The 23,510-nt window shown below is 42.5% G+C and overlaps 1 protein-coding gene and 1 long non-coding RNA gene across 2 annotated transcripts in view; one reads left to right on the top strand and one right to left on the bottom strand.

Moving 5' to 3' along the window:
- LOC148372680 (uncharacterized) overlaps positions 1–23,510 on the bottom strand; it is a 45,543-nt gene that overhangs the window by 6,095 nt on the left and 15,938 nt on the right. The window contains exon 2 of the long non-coding RNA XR_015849553.1: positions 9,813–10,021. This is a non-coding gene — a long non-coding RNA (uncharacterized LOC148372680). The remainder of the gene's footprint in view (positions 1–9,812; positions 10,022–23,510) is intronic.
- The window catches only part of nradd (neurotrophin receptor associated death domain), a 34,601-nt gene that overhangs the window by 1,331 nt on the left and 9,760 nt on the right, over positions 1–23,510 (top strand). The window contains exons 2-3 of the mRNA XM_088327257.1: positions 18,234–18,366; positions 20,996–21,349. Of these exons, the coding sequence (XP_088183383.1) occupies positions 18,234–18,366; positions 20,996–21,349 (487 nt within the window). The remainder of the gene's footprint in view (positions 1–18,233; positions 18,367–20,995; positions 21,350–23,510) is intronic.

Genomic DNA, 23,510 nt, shown 5'->3' with positions numbered 1-23,510 from the left:
CCAATAACAAGAATAAAAAAACAACACTTATATGCCTATTACTAAAACCAATATTGTTTTTTTAATCGAAAGACTTTTGTTTAACCACTTAATACACACTGTCCTTTTAAGGTTTAATATCCCGATCAGCCAAAAATCAAAATAAAAAAATGCGAGAAACTTTCAGGCATAATTGCTAGCGGCTAAACGAAAGCAGCCCGAAATTTCGTTTCACGCGTAGAAATCGCCAGAAAAAAATCATTTCTCAGGCTTTCACGTGGCATCTCGTGTTATTATTAGTATGAAATTGATTTAGAGAGTGTAACAAAGTGACACACATCTGCCAGATGAAACGCGCCTCCGGGGCTCGTAATCTTGTCTGAACATGCGCCACGCAACCCCTCTCAAAACTCTTCAACACAGATCAAAGTGACATTTAGAATTATGCACAGAATATGTTGAGAAGCTGGGATAATTGCTATGCTTTGACCCCTTTTGGGTCCGTTTTGGGACGTCTTATACACCAGTTTTTCCTGGGTGGGATGTGCCACAAAAAGCCAGTTGAAATAACAAACTTATATTAAACATTTTATTCGGTCATTTTTACTATCTATATCTACCTACCTATCTATCTATATCTACCTATCTATCTACCTATCTATCTCCCCTCAACTATATCTATCTATCCTCAACTATCTATCCTCAACTATCTATATCTACCTATCTATCTCTATCTATCCTCAACTATCTATCCTCAACTATCTATATCTACCTATCTATCTATCCATCTATCCTCAACTATCTATCCTCAACTATCTATATAATAATAATAATAATAATAATAATTTCCTTGTATTGTCATTCTGTGTAACAATGTACACAGAACGAAATGTCGATTGCACCTGACCCGTTGTAGCGAGCCGATGCAGCCGCAGCCAACAGAGGGCGCCGCCGACCACTTTTTAAGTCTTAGGAATGACTCGGCCGGGGCGCGAATCACCGACCTCACAGTCTCAAAGCGGGCGCCTTACCATCTAGGCTACTGAGCTGGTATATCTACCTATCTATCTATCTATCTATCTATCTATCTATCTCCCCTCAACTATCTACCTACCTACCTACCTACCTATCTATCTATCCTCAACTATCTATCTATCTATCTCCCCCTCAACTACCTATCCATATATCTATCTATCTCATCTCATCTCATTAGCTACACCGCTTATCCTCAGTAGTGTCGCGGGGGTGCTGGAGCCCATCCTAGCAATCATCGGGCAGTGGGCAGGGGACACCCTGAACTGGTTTCCAGCCAATCGCAGATCTATCTTTCTATATTTACCTTTTTATCTACTTATCTATTTCTACCTATCCATCTCCCCTAAACTATCTACCTATCTATCTCCCCTCAACTATCTACCTACCTACCTACCTACCTACCTACCCTGGTCATATCCCTCGAGAGGGGTGACCGACAGCAAGGCAAACACATACAAAAACAAAGAAAATAAAAAAGGGAAAAAGTAGCAAAAAACACACACAAAATTTTGTGGACCATAAAACCAGTGAAAACCATTAACTGATGATTACAAATAATAAATGCACGTACCAAATAGGTCTGTTCTACTTTTTCATTATTGAAAGAAGATATCAATGAGTCATTTAATGAATTATGTTTTATAAATACTAAGAATAACTTAAATTCGTGAATAAGGGTGAATGGGAATTTCCACACTGAACCGGATCAGAAAATTGTGTGAGGCTTAAGTGGCCCCCAGGCCTTATTTTGTGCACCTTAAACTAAAGCAGCTAATTCGATATTAAGAAATATGAATAATACCATTGCATGCAATAAAGTGGACACATCAGGTCAAGTAGGAGTCTCAAGGAGTCTTAAGGGGCTGCTCAGACCACAGATTATTGCAAACAACATTATTATTACACCATCCCCTGATCTAAAACCTACATGAGGGCAAGGAAAAACTCAAAAACCTCAACATGAGGAAAATGAAGAAACCTTTAGGAGGGAAATCTGTTTCTAAAATAGCCACCTATGTTATCACTATGTTGTTACAATGTTATTATTATTATGTTGTTTAGTAGTAGGGTTGAAATAATCACAGTCAAGCACTAAAACATAATGCCAATGATTTCTCATGCCAGTTAGGGATCACATTTCCGAGAAAATCTCTATGACCCGTCACTGGTGAGCTATTCATAGAACCAGTCCGCAAGCGACACAAGCACTTTTAGGGGGCTACCTGGTGCCCGCGGGCATTACATGGAGACCCCTTGTATAGTCTTTTAGACTTGACGTTTTAATCTGGACCGCCGGACGAAAATGCTAAACCCGATCATAAATGTAATCCTAAAAAAATGACTACTAATTAAAATGGTGTTGTTTTGGTGCTACACATGTCCCCAGTGTCCCTTCTTTTGTATCGTGATCAAGGCCATCATACAAACAGCTGGCTAAATCATTTTTTTGTACCGGATGCTTATTTTTAGTATGTATTTTATTTATTGATTTACATTTTAATTTTCATCCTTCATTTCATCAATTAAAAAGTTACAATGAATTCAAAATCAACAATTTTGATAAGCAATTGAAACAGAAGGAAAAAAAAGGGCTGTCCGGAAAAAGTTAAAGTTTATCTTGGTACTGTCTCTTATATGGTCCAAATACTTTTCACATTATTCAAATCATGCTTCCAGTTATTACAACAAGGTATTATACACCACTTTACTTCCACTTCTCTTTGGACACATGGAGAGGATGGATGAGGAGCGAATGTTGAAGAGGATCTACAGAGCAGGAGTAAATGGAAGGACACCAAGAGGAAGGCTGCCTTTGACGTGGATGGATGTGTTATGAGTGCACTGCAGGAAAATGGTCTAAATCTAGTGGAAGCTAGAGCTCTTGTTGGTGATAGGAATGAGTGGAAAGGTGTTGTAAAAGGATAGTAAGATGGGCAGGGCACCTGTATGATGCGGCAAGGGTAAACCAGTGAAAGCTGTCGGGCCCTGCTGTTGAACAGAAGATTGTGTTGTGTCACCCTGACCCGAGTGACATGGCCGCTTTCTCGTGTCCTGTTTCATCTGGAGGGACGAAAGTATGACCAATGGTGCTTAACTTGTTTGGGTGTTTGGGCATTTGGATTGGCCATGGTCCAAAAAGTGAGTGTGTTTTTTGCTATTTGTTTTCCCTTTTTTATTTTCTTTGTTATTGTGTTTGTCTTGCTGTCGGTAACCCTTCTTGAGGGATATGACCAAGATAGAGAGATAGAGAGACAGAGAGATAGAGAGACAGAGAGACAGAGAGACAGAGAGACAGAGAGATAGAGAGACAGAGAGATAGACAGACAGAGAGACAGACAGAGAGACAGGACAGGACAGGACAGACAGACAGAGAGACAGGACAGACAGACAGAGCGACAGGACAGGACAGGACAGGACAGGACAGGACAGGACAGACAGACAGATAGATAAAATCCTATTGATGCGACCTCCTGGGCCTTGCTTTGTGCACCGTAGATTGAAGCACTTCGTCCAGAGTCTGTGTTAAAAGAGCCATAATGGGAGAAAAGAAACAGGTATGTCTGAAACTCCAAAAAAACTAAAACCATTACATAAATCTCTCTTAAAATTAAAACAAAAAGGGGATTCATACATAAAAGTTAATCATTTAATATTTATTATACTTATAAAATATGTTTAAAGCATCTGGTAAAATTTGGAATTTTTGCGTCATGTTTGTCGTCCCGCAAAAACCATCACATAAGAAAAAACAAAACATTTCCCTCCACCATCTTCTTCCATTTTCTAACATATCTGAAAAAGCTCCAGGTAGCCATTTGGGCAGCACTAAAGCGACACACGTTGCTCTAGAGCCGCAGGTTGCTGACCCCCGACGTAGTCCTAAAAATGGTCACATTGAAACTTTCAAACATCCCACTCGATGCCAAAAACATGCCACCTGGATGCAATTGCAAACAAAGGGACCTAAATGTCTTTTAATTGTTACATGGGCTGGGAAAATTTCCCACAAATACCCCCCCTAATGCGGCATCTTCACAGCATGGCCAGGGCCTGGATATCCGGAGTGGAGCAATTACCCTTATTCCTCACATTGTGGCCCACATAAAGTATGTAAAGGGTTAGTGGGTTGGTCAATTAGTGTGTTACTTCAGCATTTACATTAAGCAGAATTGCCAAAGGCGGCATGGTTTGGGCGGGGGATTGTAAATTTAAAGCGTTTCACGACTCCCACGTTGATTTACTGTCATAGTTTTACACACTGAGGCATCCTTTAATTTGTCCCTTATGCTGCCTGTACAGACTGATGACGGTAAAAAGCATGAAAAGGGGGTCGAGGTTAGTGTAGAGGGCTGCACCACTTGAACTCTCCCAACCCCCCAAACCTGCAGGTATATCTGTTTTCTGTGCTAAAAGAGGCCTGTCTCGCTTGGAAAATGCTGGTCTACTAGTGATTGCAAGAGCCAAGAAGAAATCCGCAGGTTCAAGAGAGTTTTCTATGTGCTGTGGAATACTCTGACCTCTGAGATATGATCTGTAACCTTAGAGGAAGTACTCTTGTCCTCTTGTCCCTAAGGGAGAAGAATAAGACTGGTTGTTTCACAGTGCGTGCATTTCAAGCAACTGTTTGGCACTTTGACCAAATGAACGCCATTCATCTAGAACCTACGGCATCGGTCAAGATTTTGGGGCATTGTTATTACATAAATTTAATGTTGATGATGTCTGTATATCGTCTGTTGATGCCTTTGCAACATCCATTGTAGCCTGGTCATCCTGGAAGGGGGCTTACTGTCATGATAACTGATGTGATTCACCTGTGCCCGTTCATCTGGCGCCAAACGCCGCGGTTTCTGATTGGCTCCCTGTCACTATTTGAACCCAGTCCTGTCAATCCCCTGTTGTCAGTCCGTCTGCGAACGTGTTTTTCAAGGCAAGCCTTTTTTCGACCCCTGACTCCCGCCTGTCCCGTTTTTGCTGCCGTTTGTCTCCGTCTACGACATGTTTTGAACCTGACCAAGTCTGCTCTCCCGTCCCGGCTTACGATCCCTTTTTGATCCCGACCACGTCTGCTCTCCCGTCCAGGCTTACGAATTGTTTCAGATCCCGATCCAGTTTATGCTCTCCTGTCCTGGCTATTGACCTGTTTTTCCGTCCTTGACACCGCCATCGCCCGCTACGGAAGATCCCCTTCCGTATTCAGATCACAATCCGATTGCGAGAACGACTTGCTTCCCGCGTCTAGCGGGCATCGGATCGTGGGCAAAGTCCTTCCTCTTTCCTTCAATAAAACTTGTTGTAAACGTTACGCTATTGGATCCTGTTCCGGTTCTTGACACTTACCTCATGTGCGGGCGGCCTCTATCTCAAGGTTTCATCATTTTCCTCATCCTGAGGTTTTTGATTTGTTTCCATTGTCCCATACCTGTCAAGCTCCAGGGCTCCATGCCCTTACAAACTGTTGTATTTTCCCTTACAAAATACAAAATAATCTTACACCATATTTTTTTTTTGCAAACGTGTTTATTTGTGTAGTTTAACATGTTATATTGTACATGTGTTTCGTTGTATAATATATATTGTTAATTAACATTTTGTTGTGAGATACTGAGTTGCTCGACATGAATGAGGTTTATTATAAAAAAAAGTAAAAAAATTAAGTAGTTTGGACGTTCACTGTAGAAGGAAATTATTCATGCAAATATAATTAAGTAGAATAATACATTTTCTTATTCAAATTATAAATTCATTTTCTGCATTAAATTATTGTTGGTAATATACTGATTAAAGGGATAACCACAAACCTGTCTTTTTTCATTTTCTCCTTTTATACTTCCTTTTTTTCTTAACTTCTTTATACAACATCATCATTCGTAATATAATGCATCAAAGCAAGTGAGCCGGTTGAGAGACGGCTCTCTTTAACGAGTTGAGCCGAAAAAGCCGGTTCTCTAAAAAGAGACGGACTTCCTTTCACTACACAACTACCATGGAATGATGCATGATGGGAAATCCCCAGGCGGCAGATGCATGCGCACAGCAGCATCAAACCGCTCGCTTTGTTTGCAACGAAATAACGAAACAGAGATAGATGCTACCGCGGCGAACTCGTTTGACTTGCCGTTTCGTGATAGTCGGTGTCTACCGGATGGTACCCATAATTGACAAATTTGCGTTTTTACGTACAGATTTTCTTGTGCGTCGTACATGTCTTGAAATGCATAATGAACATACTTTGCACGACAAAAGCGTACAGGTTGACAGGTATGGTATCCTCATGTAGTTTTCAGATCGGGGGGACGGTGTAATGTGGTCTGTGGAGCCCTTTGAAACTTTTTGTTATTAAGGACTGTACAAATAAACACGAGTTGACTGTCTCCTTTTCGCCACGTGTTAGCATGTCCACGCAGAGGGAAGAGCGACTGAAACCTTTTGTATGTTTATTTTAGAGGCAACATCACATGCGATCATAAAGTAAACCTAAAAAACTTTGACTGGCTTCAAAGCGCGCAGAAACCATTTCAGTAAACTTGGCCCCGAGTGTGCCTGTGTTGACTGAGTGACTCCGGCAGCCGTGCAAGCTGGAAAGCGGCCGCATTGTGAGCAACTCTCCTCGGTGGTCCGTCTATTCCCAGTGGGGAAGCCCCTCCAAATGAAACTTTTTCAGACATTAATGAGGAGGGAGCAACCAGGCCCCCGTTTGCTTCTTTTTGCAGCAGATAAGCGTCAGTGTGCAAGCAGGGACACTTCAAGCCTCCTTGAAATGTGCACAGAAAGACTCAGCGGGACATTTAAAAGCGGTTCAGTGCTGGATTTGGATCTTTTGTATGGGTTAACTTGGAGAGATGGAAAAAAAAAAGAATCACTTCCCTCAAACGTGCATTCCAAGGTCCAAAACAATTGCTCGGTCGTGAAAAGAGATTTATGGCGGCGACCGTAAACCTCTGGAAGGGATTCATTATAAATATGAACAAATTACTGGTTTGCTTTCCAGAACAGACGGCGTGTGATGTCCGACGGCGGAGGTTCAAGCGAAAAAGTCTGCAATTTAAGATTCCATTCACTGTTTAAATAAAACTTAAAACAAAGTCATTTGCATGTTGAATGAGAGTGTCAGGAACCAGAACAGGATCAGGACCCAAACGCGTGACGTTCTCACACAGGCTTTTTATTTTAAGGGAGATGGGGAGTCATGTACGTTAGGCAGCAGTCTGGCGTGGAAAGACAGGAAGCCAGAGACCGACGAGAGCGATTCCAATTGCCTGAGTTATCGGACAGCTGGGGTCGATACCGGACAGTACGGGACAGACAGAATAGATAATGAATCAGGATATCGAAAATGAACAGGAGAAACTAGACGGGAACGAAAACTGGAGAAAACAAACAGGACAAAAATAGACGGAAACAAAACTGTAAACTGAAATTAAACAGACAAAATAAACGGGAACAATCCCGGACAGGAAATACCAACAGGAACAGGACCGAGTCGAAACTTAAGTCTTGCGAGGCAGAAATTCGTTGACGGACTTGCAAAGGAAAAATGAGATCACTGAGCTTAAAAAGACTGAAAGCCAATCTGTCAATGAGCCGCAACTGGCGCCACACGGGCGGGGCAAATTGAGCGCCATGGCAACCGTGACAGAGAGAGGAAGTCAACAGGAAAAGCTTTTTTTATAGTAGAGGCAGAACAGAATATTAATAAACTGATAGCTAATTATCAAATTTATCCCTAGATAATTTTCTTTGTATCCAGGAAATCATTCATATATTTTTGGGACTTCAAACCGTCCAAATCCCCGGTAAAAATCATTGGTTTGCTCACTTTGAGTCTCCACAGTTGGCATTCTCCCTTGTGCTTTGTAGCACTCGTTTTTGGTTGCACTACACTATACAGTGACATCTATTGTTTAAATATTACCAGTGTCTGAAATAAAGTCTGTTTGGACGCGGAGGGCGTGCATATTTTACGTCAGGCGTCTGCCCGGTTGGCCGACAACTTTTTCAAGAAAGGAAAAAAAAAACTTTTTTTTTTCTTTTTTCTTTTTTTTCCCAAATCAAATGTTTGTTTTATTCCGGCTTTGAAATTTTCGTTCGGTTTGGAATTTTCGGAATTTCTGTTCGTTTGGCAATTTGCATACTCGGCTGCCGATCAGAAGCCTTCACCGAATAACTTCGTGCTTCTGGACTTTCCCGCCTTATAAGGTCGTACATTTGCATATCATTTTCCAAAGTAGACGCACAGAGAACTCAAGAAAAATGGAGAAGTGGTTAGGAATCGAGCCAAAACCTCAGCCCCAGAAGACAGATTCAAAAGAAGCTAACAAAATTGATGACGCTACAAAACGTAAACCTACATTAAAAGCATTGTGAAAAGAGGAGTTCACGTAGCTTGTAGCAGACGACGCAAAGCAAACATTGCATGAATGAAAATGAAAAAATACAGGTACATACTGATGGCAGATGGAAAACAGCGATGTCATATACATGCAATGAATGTTATAAGTAGATTTATAATCAACTTAATTTTAAAGTGTGGTTCTGTTATATATTCTGATTATCAATACTTAATACTTTGCAACAATGTTTTTTTACGATGAGTCGTCTTATTGTGTTTCAAGTTTTGAAAAAAGTGGCAGACAACTTTTCAGAGTTGTCTGCCCTTTTGTCCGCTAACTTTTTCTCATGAGTTTCAGACACTGATATCACGCAGTGCCCCTTTAACGCCATCACATAAAGAGAAATGGCATACATTGGGCTAACCATTATTTCCCTGCAAATGCAAACTCTAGCCATTCTAACCAAAAACCAAACATCTGCCACGCATTTCAACTCGAAACTGCCCTAAAGTCTCACCCGCAAATTAACAAGTTTCATGCTCATCCTTTGCTTGGAAAAAGTCCTGCTGGTAAACATTAGCCATGATTCAATTCATAAAGTGGGTAACGGCTAAGTCACCAGTCTGCTGCACAGATGAGCACACCCACTGTGGATTGACGCCACATTACAATACTCGCTTTTTATCTTCTTTGTTTTCTTTTATCCTTACTGTTAAATGTGAAACTGGAGTGCCACGTCCAATTTCGTTGTCACAATATGTTCAACCCATTTTGTAACAATGACAATAAAGGTATATTCTATTCTCTCATCTCATTAGCTGCACCGCTTATCCTCGGTAGGGTCGCGGGGGTGCTGGAGCCAATCCCAGCAATCATCGGGCAGTGGGCAGGGGACACCCTGAACTGGTTGCCAGCTGATCGCAGCTATTCTATTCTATTCTACTCTATGTCAGCTCCCATGAACAGGGTTGGGTAGGGTTACTTTAACTGGATTACTTTCAATGACTTTTGGATTACTCCAATACCAAATATGCTAATAAAAGACAACAGAAACTAAATATGAATAAAATGATGACTCACAACACGTGGTAAGCTTTCTCTCCTGGCTTTGATCTCTTTGATCTCCGGCAAAACTAAGATAAAATGCGACAGAAACAAAATGAAAATAAATCCAAACAGCTTGCCAACATCATTTTTGCCGTTCCATGTATTCCGTTACTCCCCAAGCCTGCACAAAATGTAGTAATTTTATTCATATTTAGTTTATTTTGTCTTTTATTAGCATATTTGGTATTGGAGTAATCCAAAAGTAATTGAAAGTAATCAAGTTAAAGTAACCCTACCCAACCCTGCCCATGAACACAACTTGCTGCTGATATTTTTTAAAGTTGAGATTTGAGAAGAATTCCGTCTGGTTCCTTCGCTCCAAACATGGTCCTGGTCTGGAAAATCCAAACATCTTACCGGATGCCGGCGTCCACTAACCCTCGTACGTCTGATCTGGGATTTGCGGCGAGCGCTCCGATATCATCAGACCAACACTCAGCCCTGGTTGTTGTTTTTTGATCCCCCACTCTTTCTCCGGTCATATCAGCTTGCCGGAAAAACTTGAAAAGTGGGGGGTTGAGTTGTAGGCCTTTTAGGCTGGCGCACGTTCTTGTCTTTCCTTCAGACTGCAGAGACAAATAACATCAATGAGTTGCTTTGCGGTAGGGCTGCAACAATTAATCAACGTTGTCGACATAAAACTATTATCCAAATAGTCAACGATGAATTTCATGGACTATTGTTGCCGGACTTGTTTTTCCAACAGTTAGGCATCTCGACATGAATTTTATATCTGCTTAGAGTTGCACATGAGCAATCGCCAATAGCGTGTCGTAACATAAACACACAGAAATGGCGGCGTCAACATCATAAACTTGTACTAAAAGTTTTAAAGTTTAGGAGCATTCGAGCCTGGACAGGCCAATAAAAAGACTATTTGCAAAGTTTGCAAAGCAGACCTTGTCACAGTTGCCATGGCGCCCAATTGGCCCCGCCTGTGTGGCGCCAGTTGCGGCTCGTTGACAGATTGGCTTTCCGTCTATGTAAGCTCAGTGCTCTCACTCTTCCTTTATCAGTCCGTCAACGAACCTCTGCCCCGCAAGATGTGGGTTTTGACTCGGTCCTTTTTCCTGTTGGTATTTCCTGTCCGGTATTGTTCCCGTTTACTTTGTCCTGTTTAATATCAGTTTCCAGTTTTGTTACCGTCTAGTTTGTCCTGTTTAATTTCGATATCCTGTTTTGATTTCAATCCTGTTTGTGCCGTTGTTTAATATCGGTTTCCAGTTTGGTTCCTGTCTAGTTTGTCCTGTTTATTTTCGATATCCTGTTTTGATATCAATCCTGTCTGTCCCATCCTGTCCGGTATCGACACCATCCATCCGATATCTGCTCGGCCTCTGGCTTCCTATCACTCCACGCCAGACTGCTGCCCAACGTGCATGACTCCCCATTTCCCGTAAAATAAAACGTCACGCATTTGGGTCCTGATGGTGTTCTGGTTCATAACAAACCTTGCGAATCATGGCGGTTGATCGGTGACGCACGAAACTTTAAAGAGAAACGGAGATTGACTCATCTGAATCACTTTCAAGCAACGTTCAAGCCACACATTGTACATTCTATATGCGTATAATTGACTATAAAATATACCTTCAGCGTTATGCTGGACTGTGTCTGACAAACGTATTTAATATTAAATGCAAGAAGTCCAAACAAAAAACGTCTTTGTCATGATTACCGATATGCTTCACCTGTGCCTGCTCCTTTGGCGCCAACTGCCTCGGACTCTGATTGGCTCTCTGTCCCTATTCCTACCAACTCCTATCTGTCCCCTGTTGTCAGTCCATCTGCGAACCTCAGTTTACACTCGGCAAGCCTTTTTTTCGACCCTGACTCCAACCTGTTTTTGCTCCTGTCTGTTCCCCGGCTTCGACACGTTTTTTTGATCCTGACCACGTCTACTCTCCCGTCCCGGCTCTCGACCTTTTTCGTCCCCGACCACGTCTACTCTCCTTTCCTTGCTTACGACTCGCTTCCGACCACGTTTTTGCTCTCCTGTCCCGGCTACTGACCTGTTTCTCTGTTCCCGACACCGCCATCGCTCGCCACAGAAGTCCCACTTCTGCTTTCAGAGCGACTTGCTTCCCGCGCCCAGCGATCACCGGATCGTGGGGGCAAGCTTTTGCTTTCTTCCAATAAAACTGAGGAAAACGTAACACAAGTGGGTCCTGTCTCCGTTCTGGTCCTGACACTTTTGTTAAAACCGTATGCTTTCAAACTGCTGAGAATTGTTAAGATAGATAGATAGATAGATAGATACTTTATTCATCCCCTAAGGGAAATTCACATTTCCAGCAGCATCCCTGAGCTGAGAACAGTACAATAATAAAGCCAAAAGAATACAATATACAAATACCCAGTGTGACGTGCAAATGCAATTATATAGAGTAGTGCTACACAGAATACATATTGCAGTAAGATTCGGTAATATCCAATGTAGGTGGTGTGGTTTAATGTGGGCCTTTACTCTGCCGGGTGGAGTTAAAGAGCCTCATGGCATGCGGAAGAAAAGATCTCTTCAGTCTGTCCGTAGTACAAGACAGTGACAGCAGTCTGTCGCTGAAACTGCTCTTCTGTCTGGAGATAATGCTGTGTAGTGGATGGGATGGATGTACTTTGTTTACAGACTTTACAGCTGACCACTCAATCCATTTGACAAAATGGACATCATATTTGTTTTATTTACTGCTGCCGCTAATGTTCACCTCTTGGTTTACAGTGATACTTGATTTTGATTTATTATTTATTTGCCTGTCCCTAAAAAATCGATAGAGGTTTAGGTATGGATTAATGTCTTTGCTGACTTAGCATATTGCCGAATTGGTTTTAGGGCAGCACGGAGGAGCAGTGGTTAGCGTGTGTGGTCATGAGATCTAACCTCCTGTTTGGAGTTTGCATGTTCTCCCCGTGCTTGCGTGGGTTTCCTCTGGGCACTTCCTTTTCCTCCCACATTCCCAAAAACATGCATGTTAGATTAATTAGCTGCTCCAAATTGTCCCTAGGTGTGAATGAGCGAGAGAATTGTCTGTCCCTGTGTGCCCTGCGACTGGCTGGCAACCAGTTCAGGGTGTCCCCTGCCCACTGCCCGAAGAACGCTGAGATGGGCTCCAGCGCCCCCGCGACCCTACTGAGGACAAGCAGTGCAGATAATGGATGGATGGACTGTTTTATTCCATCTTTGGACCAATCCAGAGTATGTTTAATAAAAAGGCATTTTCATTGCACTTCCAGTATTATTATTGTGTCCGTTAAATTAACTTGATGTTTAATTTTAGAATGTTTTTATCAGATTATTCAACTCATCGTTTCAATATTCTGTAAGTGGTCGAGTTTTAAAATAGTTGTTAGTTGCAGCCCTAGGTGGCTTTGACTTTTCTCCCTTTAGGTTAGTTGTTAGACATCTGTTTTCTCTCGTCAGACCGCTACCCCCGGGGGCTCGGAGGGCCGATCTGCCTTTCAATGAGCGCGTGTTTAAGATGCCTGCAATAGAGGAGTCGAGAAGCGGTGAGCTTCCTCCACACACCTGCGGGGGCTCTTGGGGACTTCAAAGGTCTGGCTCCCCCCCAGACAAACACTCGCACACTGGGCAGCCGCCGGCAAGCAACACCCTGGCCCCAGGCTGCCGGAGTCCCCATCAAATGCCTCCCCCACCTTTCTCTGGCGAAATCACACAAAGTCCGGCCATTGTCATTCGTCCGTCGTAGGTGTGTGAAAGCTCTTATTTCTTCACCCCCATTTTCTCCACTGCACTCCAAAGCCATCTGATTAAAGCCAGCCCGTGCTGTCAGGCGCCAAACCCCACTGCACAATCTGTTAGGAATGTCTGATCCATCCCTCATGTCATAACTCACACTGGGCTCTCCATTACCCACTTGTAGATAAGGGATCTGAGCACTTTAAGGGGGCCAAAACTGTGGCAGATGGAAAGATTAAATGCAGGGGGAGAAAAGGGACCCCATTTCAGTCACCCACTGCCTTGATTTTTCATAGCTCACCAACGTGACATTTTTCATGCGTGGAAAAGGTTTAAAAACGTCATAAGATCAGTGTTCTCGTTTGCCCGCGTCCCTCATTTTTGCTGGGGACGCATAGTGTCGGATAAACGTGCGTCCCCGGGACGCAACGTTTTTGACACAAAATTGTCATTATTACCCGATTCTTTTTTTTTAACAAAGATTTACCGCACTCCAAACTTTTCGTCAGGCAGATCCGCCATTGTTGTTTTGGTCTCGCGGTTCGAGTTTCTTTTTACACGCCGATCTCGGCCAACGAGATCTTGTTGCTTGATGACGTCATTGTTGTGGTGCTTGTCGTCGAGTTAAGGTGAACATCAACACAAAATTGGTAATTTCTTCAGTGTCCTGTAATAAGTCGAAACATAATGCAGAAAGTGATAACAACGGCAATAATTCCGGCACGAAAAAACGGTGGAGAAATTCTTCAGAAGATCGCGAAGGCAAGGAAAACACGTGCGTTGAAGCGAACGATTCGACAAAAGAAAACAAAAGAATACTCCTAGCATGAAAATAACTTTTCTGCCAAAATGGACTAAATTATATTCCTAGTTACGCTATGAGGAGGATGATAATGGAGGCCACATGTTCTGTGATGCGTGTACCCAGCGTGACAAAAAACCTGGATTTTGCAATACGAAAAAGCACATTGGATCGGCACAATGACAATGAAAACCACAAATTAGTTATGGAAATTCTGTTGCTGCAGGAAGAGAGAGGCATGAACGGATACGACATCAAAAAGAAGACTTGGCCATGTTTTCACTGCTAAAGATAGTTGAGTGGATGGCAGTATTTTCAGTATTTTGTATAATGTACAATATTGTGAACTGAAAAATCTGAAGCGATAACTGCTTTGTATTACCAACTAACTGTGATGATTAAAACCGAATGAAAATATAGATTTATATAATTATTTCAGCAATATTATTTTGTGTAATTTACAATATTGTTGTGAACTGAAAAATCTTGAAGAGATAACTGATTTGTATTACCCATAAACTGTGATGATTAAAACTGAATGAATATATAGATTTATATTACATATTTGTCGCCGATTTACAATTTCAACCTCGATAACACTGAATTTTGGGGACCCATAGATCTCTGTTCGATTTTTGAGCATGCGAGTCCCGGGGACCCATCACTTTTCAGAGGTAAAATGAACACTGTAAGATGCAAGTCAAGTCAAGTTTATTTGTATAGCCCTTAATGACAAATAGTCTCAAAGGGCTGCACAGACTACAGATTATTGCAAACCACAGACCACTACTACACCATCCCCTGATGAGGGCAAGGAAAAACTCAAAAACATGTAGTTGCCCTGTCACACACCAGAAACGGAGACGGGCCCAATAACGCTCGTTTTCTCAGTTTTTGTTGATATAAGAGGGAGGGAAAGGTTTGCCTCCACCATCCACGGATCGACAAACACGGGTAGCAGGTGGCGGGAACGCGGAAGTGGCACTTCCGTGTCGAGCGAGGAGGATCGGAGACAGGCGGGAAAAGCAAGTTGTTGGCCGGGGCTGGAGATCAAAGGCGGTGTCGAGTTCGTAAACAAGGTCGGTAGCAGGAGGCAGGCAGGTAACGGGACAAAACAGGTCAGGTAACAGGCAGGCAGAACGGGCAAAGTCAGGTCCGGAAACAGGTCAGTAACAAAGATTAGACCGAAAAGGAAAAATGGGGTCGGATGAGAAGGCTAACTGAGTAGAAGGCAACAGTTCACAACGATCGTACGGCTTCCTCTTGGAAGCCGGGGGTTTAAAAAGAGAGTGAGAGCCAATCAGCTGTCCGGGCTGTTGGCGCCAATTAAGCCGCCGCAGCTGCGCTCAATCAGCAATCATGACATGCCCTTGTTTTTTGGTGTAAATATTCTGCACTTCAAAGATGAGCCATATCTTGGCAATGATGGGTAGTGGTGTGTGTGACAGTACTGACGATACACGGAACCCTTAATCACTTGGATCATAGGTGCACCACTTCCTGTGGTATGTCTTGGGCAAGTACGGCATGGCAGTGCCCATCCTTATCCATTATGTTTATTTTGGCTATGGGTTTGCTCCCCTACATGAAACAGAACTGGTGTCCATGGTTACAGGTAGCAGAAGAAGCCTCCTGATCTGACTCAGATAAAGCAAAATTATGAATTGAAAACCGGGCAACAGAAAACGTTAAGTCATAATTTAGAAGCCCACATACCAGTTATCACTGATTTTTATCGTCTAAATATTTGTGACTTCCCTTCTCAGGGATTCTTTTTGTTCCTCAGGCGGAGGGTTTCGAGTTTTTCCTCGCCCGCATGCAGGTTTCAGATAAGGGGATGTTGTAATGGTGGCCTGTGAAGTTCCTTGAGACATTTTGTGGTTAAGGGCTATCAAACAAATGTGACTTGACCTATTATTGCAATAACTTGCCAGTTTTGCTTACACTTAAGAGGAGCCAAATTTGCTCAAATGATCTCTACAGAAATCCTTTGCTATAAGGCGGTTTACTTTTCACGGTTTAGCTACTTTAGGGATTTGGGTTGTGCATTGTGTTTTCAGATTCAGATCAGATTCAGATCTACTTTATTGTCATTCTAGTACACGTGTATACAGAACGAAATGTCACTTTGCACTCTGATTGGCCAAAGAGTCTCCCCGCTTATTACTATCTGACGGTACAGTAGTTATTCGTGAAAAAAATTTAAAACTTCATACTGTCAGGAACCAGAACAGGATCAGGACCCAAACGCGTGACGTTCTCACACAAGCCTTTTATTTTACGGCAAATGAGGAGTCATGCACGTTAGGCAGCGGTCTGGTTTGGAAAGACAGGAAGCCAGAGACCGAAGAGAGCAATTCCAATTGCCCGAGTTGATATCGGACAGATGGGGTCGTTACCGGACAGGACGAGACAGACAGGATAGATAATAAATCAGGATATCGAAAATAAACAGGACAAACTAGATGGGAACGAAAACTGGAGAAAATAATAAACACTACAAAAATAGACAGAAACTAAACTGAAAACCGATAATAAACAAGACAAAATAAACGGGAACAATAACGTACAGGAAATACCAACAGGGACAGGACCGAGTCGAAACCCACGTCTTGCGGGACAGAAGTTCGTTGACGGACTGACAAAGTAAGAGAGAGCGCACTGAGCTTAAAAAGACGGAAAGCCAATCTGTTAATGAGACACAGCTGGCGCCACACGGGCGCCACCGTGACACATACAGTATTTATATTGTTAACTAAATGCTTCAGCCTGTACAATTAGTTTGTTCTTTGGATTCAATGCATTCTACAGTATTTGATACGATAATATATATTTTTTTAAATTTCTATTTCACAGATTTCGCTTATCACGGGTTTTAGCGGAACATAACCTCTGCAATAAACAAGGAGTTAGATGTCAGGACCAGAACGGAAACAGGAGTTTTATTGAAGGAACGAGGAAGGGGTGCGCCGATCCGGTGTTCGCTCTCGTACTCGGCTTGTGATCCGAACCCGGAAGTTGATCTTCCGTAGCGAGCGATGGCGGTGTCAGGGGCGGAAAACTGGTCGGTAGCCGGGACTGGGGGAGCAAGACGTGGTCGGGGTCAGAAACGAGTCGTAAGCCAGAACGAGAGAGCAGACGTGGTCGGGATCAAAAACGGGTCGTAAGTCGGGACGGGAGAGCAGACGTGGTCGGAATCAGAACGGGTTGTAGCGAAAAACAAACGGGAGCAAAAACGGGACAGGCAGGATTCAGGATCGAAAAAGGCTTGCCTTGTATCACGGAGATTCACAGACAGACTGACAACAGGGGATTGAAAAGACTGAATTTCAAATAGTGACAGGGAGCCAATCAGAACCCGCGTTGGGTGGCGCCAAATGAGCGGGCACAGCTGAGTCACATCAGTAATCATGAGATTAGAGGGTTCCTCCCCCAAAAATTCCTACGCTTAGTGGGAAGGGACAGACGAGTAACCGAAACTTACTAGGAAAATTAATCAGCAACAATCAGTCTGGAAAAGCCTGAATTGCCATCAGGCATACTAAAATCCGGGGAAACCCTGCATTGCTTTTTTTCACATTTGATTTTATTGTCCGGAACTAATATGCAGTATATTGTTTTGAAACAATCACTTCAAAAAGAATTCTTGCAAATAAAAATAAATCATAAATATCAAATTGTCATACTCCTACAAACTAAAATCGAACTGTTTAATGAAATTGGCATTGCACAAAATTGGAGCTCTCATTGATGGTGTGTATTTTCAATCGTTATTATCACATGAGCCAAGATTAAATAATGATATTGGTCAGTAATTTGTAAAAACAAATAACGCCACGTGTTTTGACTTACAAATACTATTAATTTTGGAGGGCTGATTTAACTAACCATTTTTTAAATAATGGGTTCTTGACGGGCTATAGACAACAAGGATTTAATAAATTGTCCACCTCTTAATCTCATAAAGGTCTTGAAGTACGTTTTTTAATCATTAAACTGGTATAGCCTCAGTTATTGATACGTTTAAAGTTTAGTAGACACTCAAAATAAAGAGAGAAAACATTAATGGATTTTGAACTTGCAAAGAGAACAGGGGAGAGAGAAAAACTTCAAATAAGAAATTGCCTGATAGTGATAGTGACAATGATGATACAAGTTCTTGATAGTCCAAACTATGGACAAAAGATGTCCAATATAAAAAAAACAGAATAAACTCGTCAGTCGTCAATTAATGAATTACAACCTGCTAAATAATAATACTGTTGCTCTAATCTGTTTATAGGTTTTCTTCGGTGCTGCTTGCCCCAGCGGCCAGTTCAGAGAATCTGGCGATTGTTGCAGCGTGTGCCCTGCAGGCTTTGGAGTGGTGACAGAGTGTGGAAAGGAAGACACCAAATGCACACCGTGTCCAAAGGGTAAGCAATTATCGTCTAGTGTTACCCCACTAATGTAGCAGACCCGTCGGATTTCTGCCATTGATTGCGCAAAGAGGCGCATGTCATGTAGCGCTGCAACTAGCAACTATTTAAATGTTCACTGACTATTGAAACGATCAGCCCAAAAATCGGATCATTATTCATTTTTTCTTACTTTTAGCAAAGTTGATTCAATTATCTGGATAATGATAATAGCCCTGTGACTGGCGGGCAACCAGTTCAGGGTGTCCCCTGCCCACTGTTTGAAGACCAGTGCAGAAAATAGATGGATGGATAATGATAATGAACACAAGGAAAATGGGAACAATGAAAAATACAGATTTTTACTGAACATACGGCGCATTCGTAAGAAAATTAAATACAAATCTAAAACAAATTAGGCGCAGTGTAACTGACTATCTATCTATCTATCTATCTATCTACCCAGGTCATATCCCTCAGGAGGGGTGACCGACAGCAAGACAGACACATACACAAAAAGAAAGAAAATAAAAAAGGGGAAAAGTAGCAGAAAACAGACCATGGTCACCCAAGTTGGTCATGCTTTCGTCCCTCCAGATGAAACGGGACACAAAAAAGCGGCCATGTCACTCGGGTCAGGGTGACACGACACACTCTTCTGTTCAACAGCAGAGCCCGACAGCTGTCACTGGTTTACCCCTGCCATATCATACAGGTTCCCTGCCCATATCTTAGAATGCGTCTAAACATCCCACTATCCTTTTACTACAGCTCTCCCCTCATTCCTATTATCAACAACCTTTAACAGTAATCTAAAATACTCTACGGTCAGTAGAGACATAGATCTGTTACAAAAAACATCTGTCTATTTTTAGGGACAGGAAAATAAATAATGAATTAAAATTGGGTAAATATTTTGTATCACTGTAAACCAAGAACAGGCTCATTAGCAGCAGTAGATCAGTAAATAAAACAAATATGATGTGAATCTTGTAAAGGACATTCATTGGTCAATTGCAAAGTCTGTAACAAAAGAACATAAATATGTTGTCCGGAATTAGAAACTGTTACCCTATGCCACCATCTCCAGGCTTCAAGTCATGATCGCAGCTCATTCATCAAGTCCATGTATTACTTGGATGTGCTCGAATAAACTCTTCTTTTTTTCATCTTTTTGGTATTAGGGTTGGCAATTGGACTGTATTTGAAACGGGCCTTTTCTTAATTTTACCATTTTCGTGCTACACTAACAAAAACTGCGATGATGAGCAAAATCACTCTTCAACCACCCCGGCAAACTCCCCGACCCTACTCTACCTCCTATTCCTTCTACTCAATGTGTTGCGCGTCCTGGAACAGCGTTGCTAGAAGATAAAAGCAAATAGGCGGGGGAAAAAAACTATTAATGTTTTTTGAACTCATATGGGCAAAGCTAACACATACTTAATAATGTTCTACTTATTAAGTAATAAAGGACACCTCAAACAACGCCACCCACCCTTAATGATTCTAAAAAGTTTTACAACTCATGTTTGTTTTTTTTAAAGTTTTAACAACTGACGTTTGTCCTTACTACCTTAATTTCAAATACATTTGTCAGGCACAGTCTGGCAGATGCTCAAGCTCTGTTTTATAGCTGTCAGGACCAGAACGGAAACAGGACCCAATTGCGTTACGTTTCTCACAAGTTTTATTGAAGGAAAGAGGAAGGGCTGCGCCAACGATCCGGTGTTCGCTGGGCGCGGGAAGCAAGTCCCTCTCGTACTCGGATTGTGATCCGAACACAGGAGTGGATCTTCCGTAGCGAGCGATGGCGGTGTCAGGGACGGGAAAAACGGGTCGGTAGCCGGGACTGGGAGAGCAAGGCGTGGTCGGGGTCGGAAACGAGTCGTAAGCCAGACAGAAGAGCAGACGTAGTCGGGGACAAAAAGAGGTCGTAAGCCGGAACGGGAGAGCAGACGTGGTCAGGATCAAAACGGGTCGTAGCTGGAGACAGACGTGAGCAAAAACGGGACAGGTGGGAGTCAGGGTTGAAAAATGCTTGCCTAGTATTCACTGAGGTTCGCAGACAAACTGACAACAGGGGACTGACGGGACAGGGTTCAAATAGTGACAGGGAGCCAATCAGAACCCGCGGCGTTTGATGCCAAATGAGTGGGCACAGGTGATTCCGATTGATAATCATGACAATAGCCAATTACATGTGTATGATGTATACAATCCACGTCATCAATACCGTATTGTCTTGAACGTTACTTGAATATTACCGAGGCGAGTCAGACTCTGCCCGACATGCTTTTTAAATGTTTGTGATTCACTGAGCTTCTTCCATGATACACAAGGTTATCAGCCATATCCAGGCTAAAATGCTTCCCATATAGAGAACCTTTGGTACATGTACTTGATGTTGACGCCACTCTTTCTGTATGTTTACATTACCGCTCCAGACAGACACAATTGCGCATGAGCAACTCTCAGCAGAGACTATATTTATGTAAATATGCTTCACTCCGTTGGAAAAACGTGTGTGGAGACAATAATGGACAATGGAATATCTATTTCTATCATTGATTTTTGTTGAAAATGTCGAATAATGGTTGCTGCCCTAATGTCAAGCTAACCACGCAATTGTCATCCTCCTCTCCAGGAACATTCTCCAATTCTGACGACCTCAGCCGTTGCCTCCCGTGTTCACAGTGTCCGTACGGGGTTCCGACTCTAACGACGTGCTCGGCCACGGAAGACGCCGAATGCGAATGCGACAACGGTTTCTTCTACTTCCGAGCCTACGGTCTTTGTGCGCCCTGTTCCAAATGCAAGCGGGGCGAGGGGGCTGCGAGGGAGTGCGGTCCCAAAGGGGACACGCAGTGCCGGATCTGCGGGCCAGGGACCTTCACAGAAGATCACGCCCACGCCAAACCCTGCCAGGCCTGCACAGAGTGCACAGACAGCGAGGTGGAGATCCGGCCTTGCATGCCGAACTCAGACACGCTGTGCATGGGTGAGTTGTGAGAAAACTGGAAAGGAAATAGGGAAAAGGCAGCACTAGGATTGAAAACTCAAGTTGTGTTTACATTGCAAAGAACTTGGAGTAAAAACAACAACTCAACACTAGTATTCTGCCATAAATGCACACTGTAAAAAGACACGTTTTTGCTCTAATGCAGAGGTTGGAAACCCAAAATGTTGAACAAGCCATAATGGACCAAAAAAACTAAAACATATGTTTGGAGATGCATACAATCAAAAGCTTTATATAAGCCTTATACTGAAGGCAACACATACTGCAAATATATACATATATATTGTGAATAGCTATAGTCATTGGAAAATGTTAAAGGGACAGTATATGTAGTGCCCCTAGGGGCGGCAGTAGCTCAGGAGGTAGAGCGCTCGTCTTGATCAAGGGATCCCTGTTCGAATCCCGGCTTGTCCGTGTTACATGTCGAAGTGTCCTTGGGTAAGACACTGAACCCCTATTACCCCCAATAAGCAGGTTAGCGTCTTACATGGCTGCAATACAAGGCCGCTATTGGGAAATGTGAAGCACACTGTAAAACGCTTTGGGAAGTCATTGACTTGAAAAGTGCTATATAAATGCAGATCATTTCATTTCATTTGTGGCACAATAAACTTCAGTTAAAAAAAATTGCTTTGAATACTAGGAAAGAATACATGAACTATCATGCCAATGTTATTTTGCATGAAGAAAAACATTGTTCGAGAAATTTGTAAAATTTACAAAGTGGAATCCACTCTTAGGTCCCCCACCATGTTTGTCCAGCGTCATGCTGTGCTCTGTGGCACGGGCCCTCGCTCGCCCCAGACAACACAGTGCCATCCTGTGGTCAAATATTACATATTTTAAGAACGTTTGTGTCATGTTTGTTCTCCTACAAAAATCATGTCATTTTCCATAATCAAACATTTTTGAAAAAGCACCAGGGAGCCACTAGGGAGTGTCAAAGAGTCACATGCGCCTCCAGAGCCGCTTGTAGCTGACCCGAGAGCTAATGGCAGAATGTTTTGCTGCCTTAATGTTGTTTTTTGTTTATATTGAACTTGTTTTGGTGGGAATTTATTTTTATCCTGTTACTATAGTTCAACTTTTTTTTCTAGTGAGAAAAAAAGAAACAAAAAAAAGAAAATGTATTATGATAATGATTATAATTAGGTGATATGGTCTCTGTTGGACTTTTTTTTAAACTTTATTATGAACTTCAATCATAATTAGGATTATCTTATTTAATTACGTGGTAGTTAGTAAATATAAAATGATAAAAAGTACATTTGCCTAAATTAGGCAATGTTGCACATTTAATGCATTCTACTTTTTGTTTTGGTTGAAACAAACAAGTTTTTTTAAGAATAGCTTATAGAGACTGTAGTGAGGTTACCACTAATTAATTTTAAAAAGCAAAAATACATTAATTCGCACATAAAAGTGTTGCCATTATTACTGGTGTGACTCAGCTGTGCCCGCTCATTTGGCGCCAACCGCCGGGGGTTCTGATTGGCTCCCAATCAGTATTTGTACCCAGTCCTGTCTGTCCCCTTTTGTCAGTACGTCTGTGAACCTCAGTGAACACTAGGCAAGCCTTTTTCGACCCTGACTCCCACCTGTCTTGTTTTTTTGCTCCCGTCTGTCTCCGGCTTCGACCCTTTTTGATCCCGACAACGTCTGCTCTCCCGTCCCAGCTTACGACCTCTTTTTGTCCCCGGCTACGTCTACTCTCCCGTCCTGGCTTACGACTCGTTTCCGACCCCGACCACGCCTTGCTCTCCCAGTCCCGGCTACCGGCCCGTTTTTTCCATTCCTGACACCGCCATCGCTCGCTACGGAAAATCCACTTCTGCGTTCGGTGCACCATCCGAGTACACGAGTTTCTTGCTTCCCGCGTCCAGCGAACACCGGATCGTGGGCGCAACCCTTTCTCTTTCCTCCAATAAAACTTGTGAGAAACGTAACGCAATTGGCTCCTGTTTCCGTTCTGGTCCTGACAAGTGTAGTTTTTTTTTTAAATACTCCTAGGTCGAGACATTATTTATTTTACATCACATAAGCCTCACAGGAGCTCACATATTTGCCTGCCATCTTGCTGTAAGGGTAAAAAACCTCAAAAAAATAAAAAAAATAAAGCAAAATTATGCATTTGGTCACA

The sequence above is a fragment of the Urocampus carinirostris genome, chromosome 2, assembly GCF_059441175.1.
Source record: "Urocampus carinirostris isolate Australia breed hairy pipefish chromosome 2, RoL_Ucar_1.0, whole genome shotgun sequence".
In the NCBI taxonomy this organism is placed as follows: Eukaryota; Metazoa; Chordata; class Actinopteri; order Syngnathiformes; family Syngnathidae; genus Urocampus; species Urocampus carinirostris.
The sequence above is the reverse complement of the archived record's forward strand: the minus strand, read 5'-3'. Positions and strand labels throughout refer to the sequence as shown.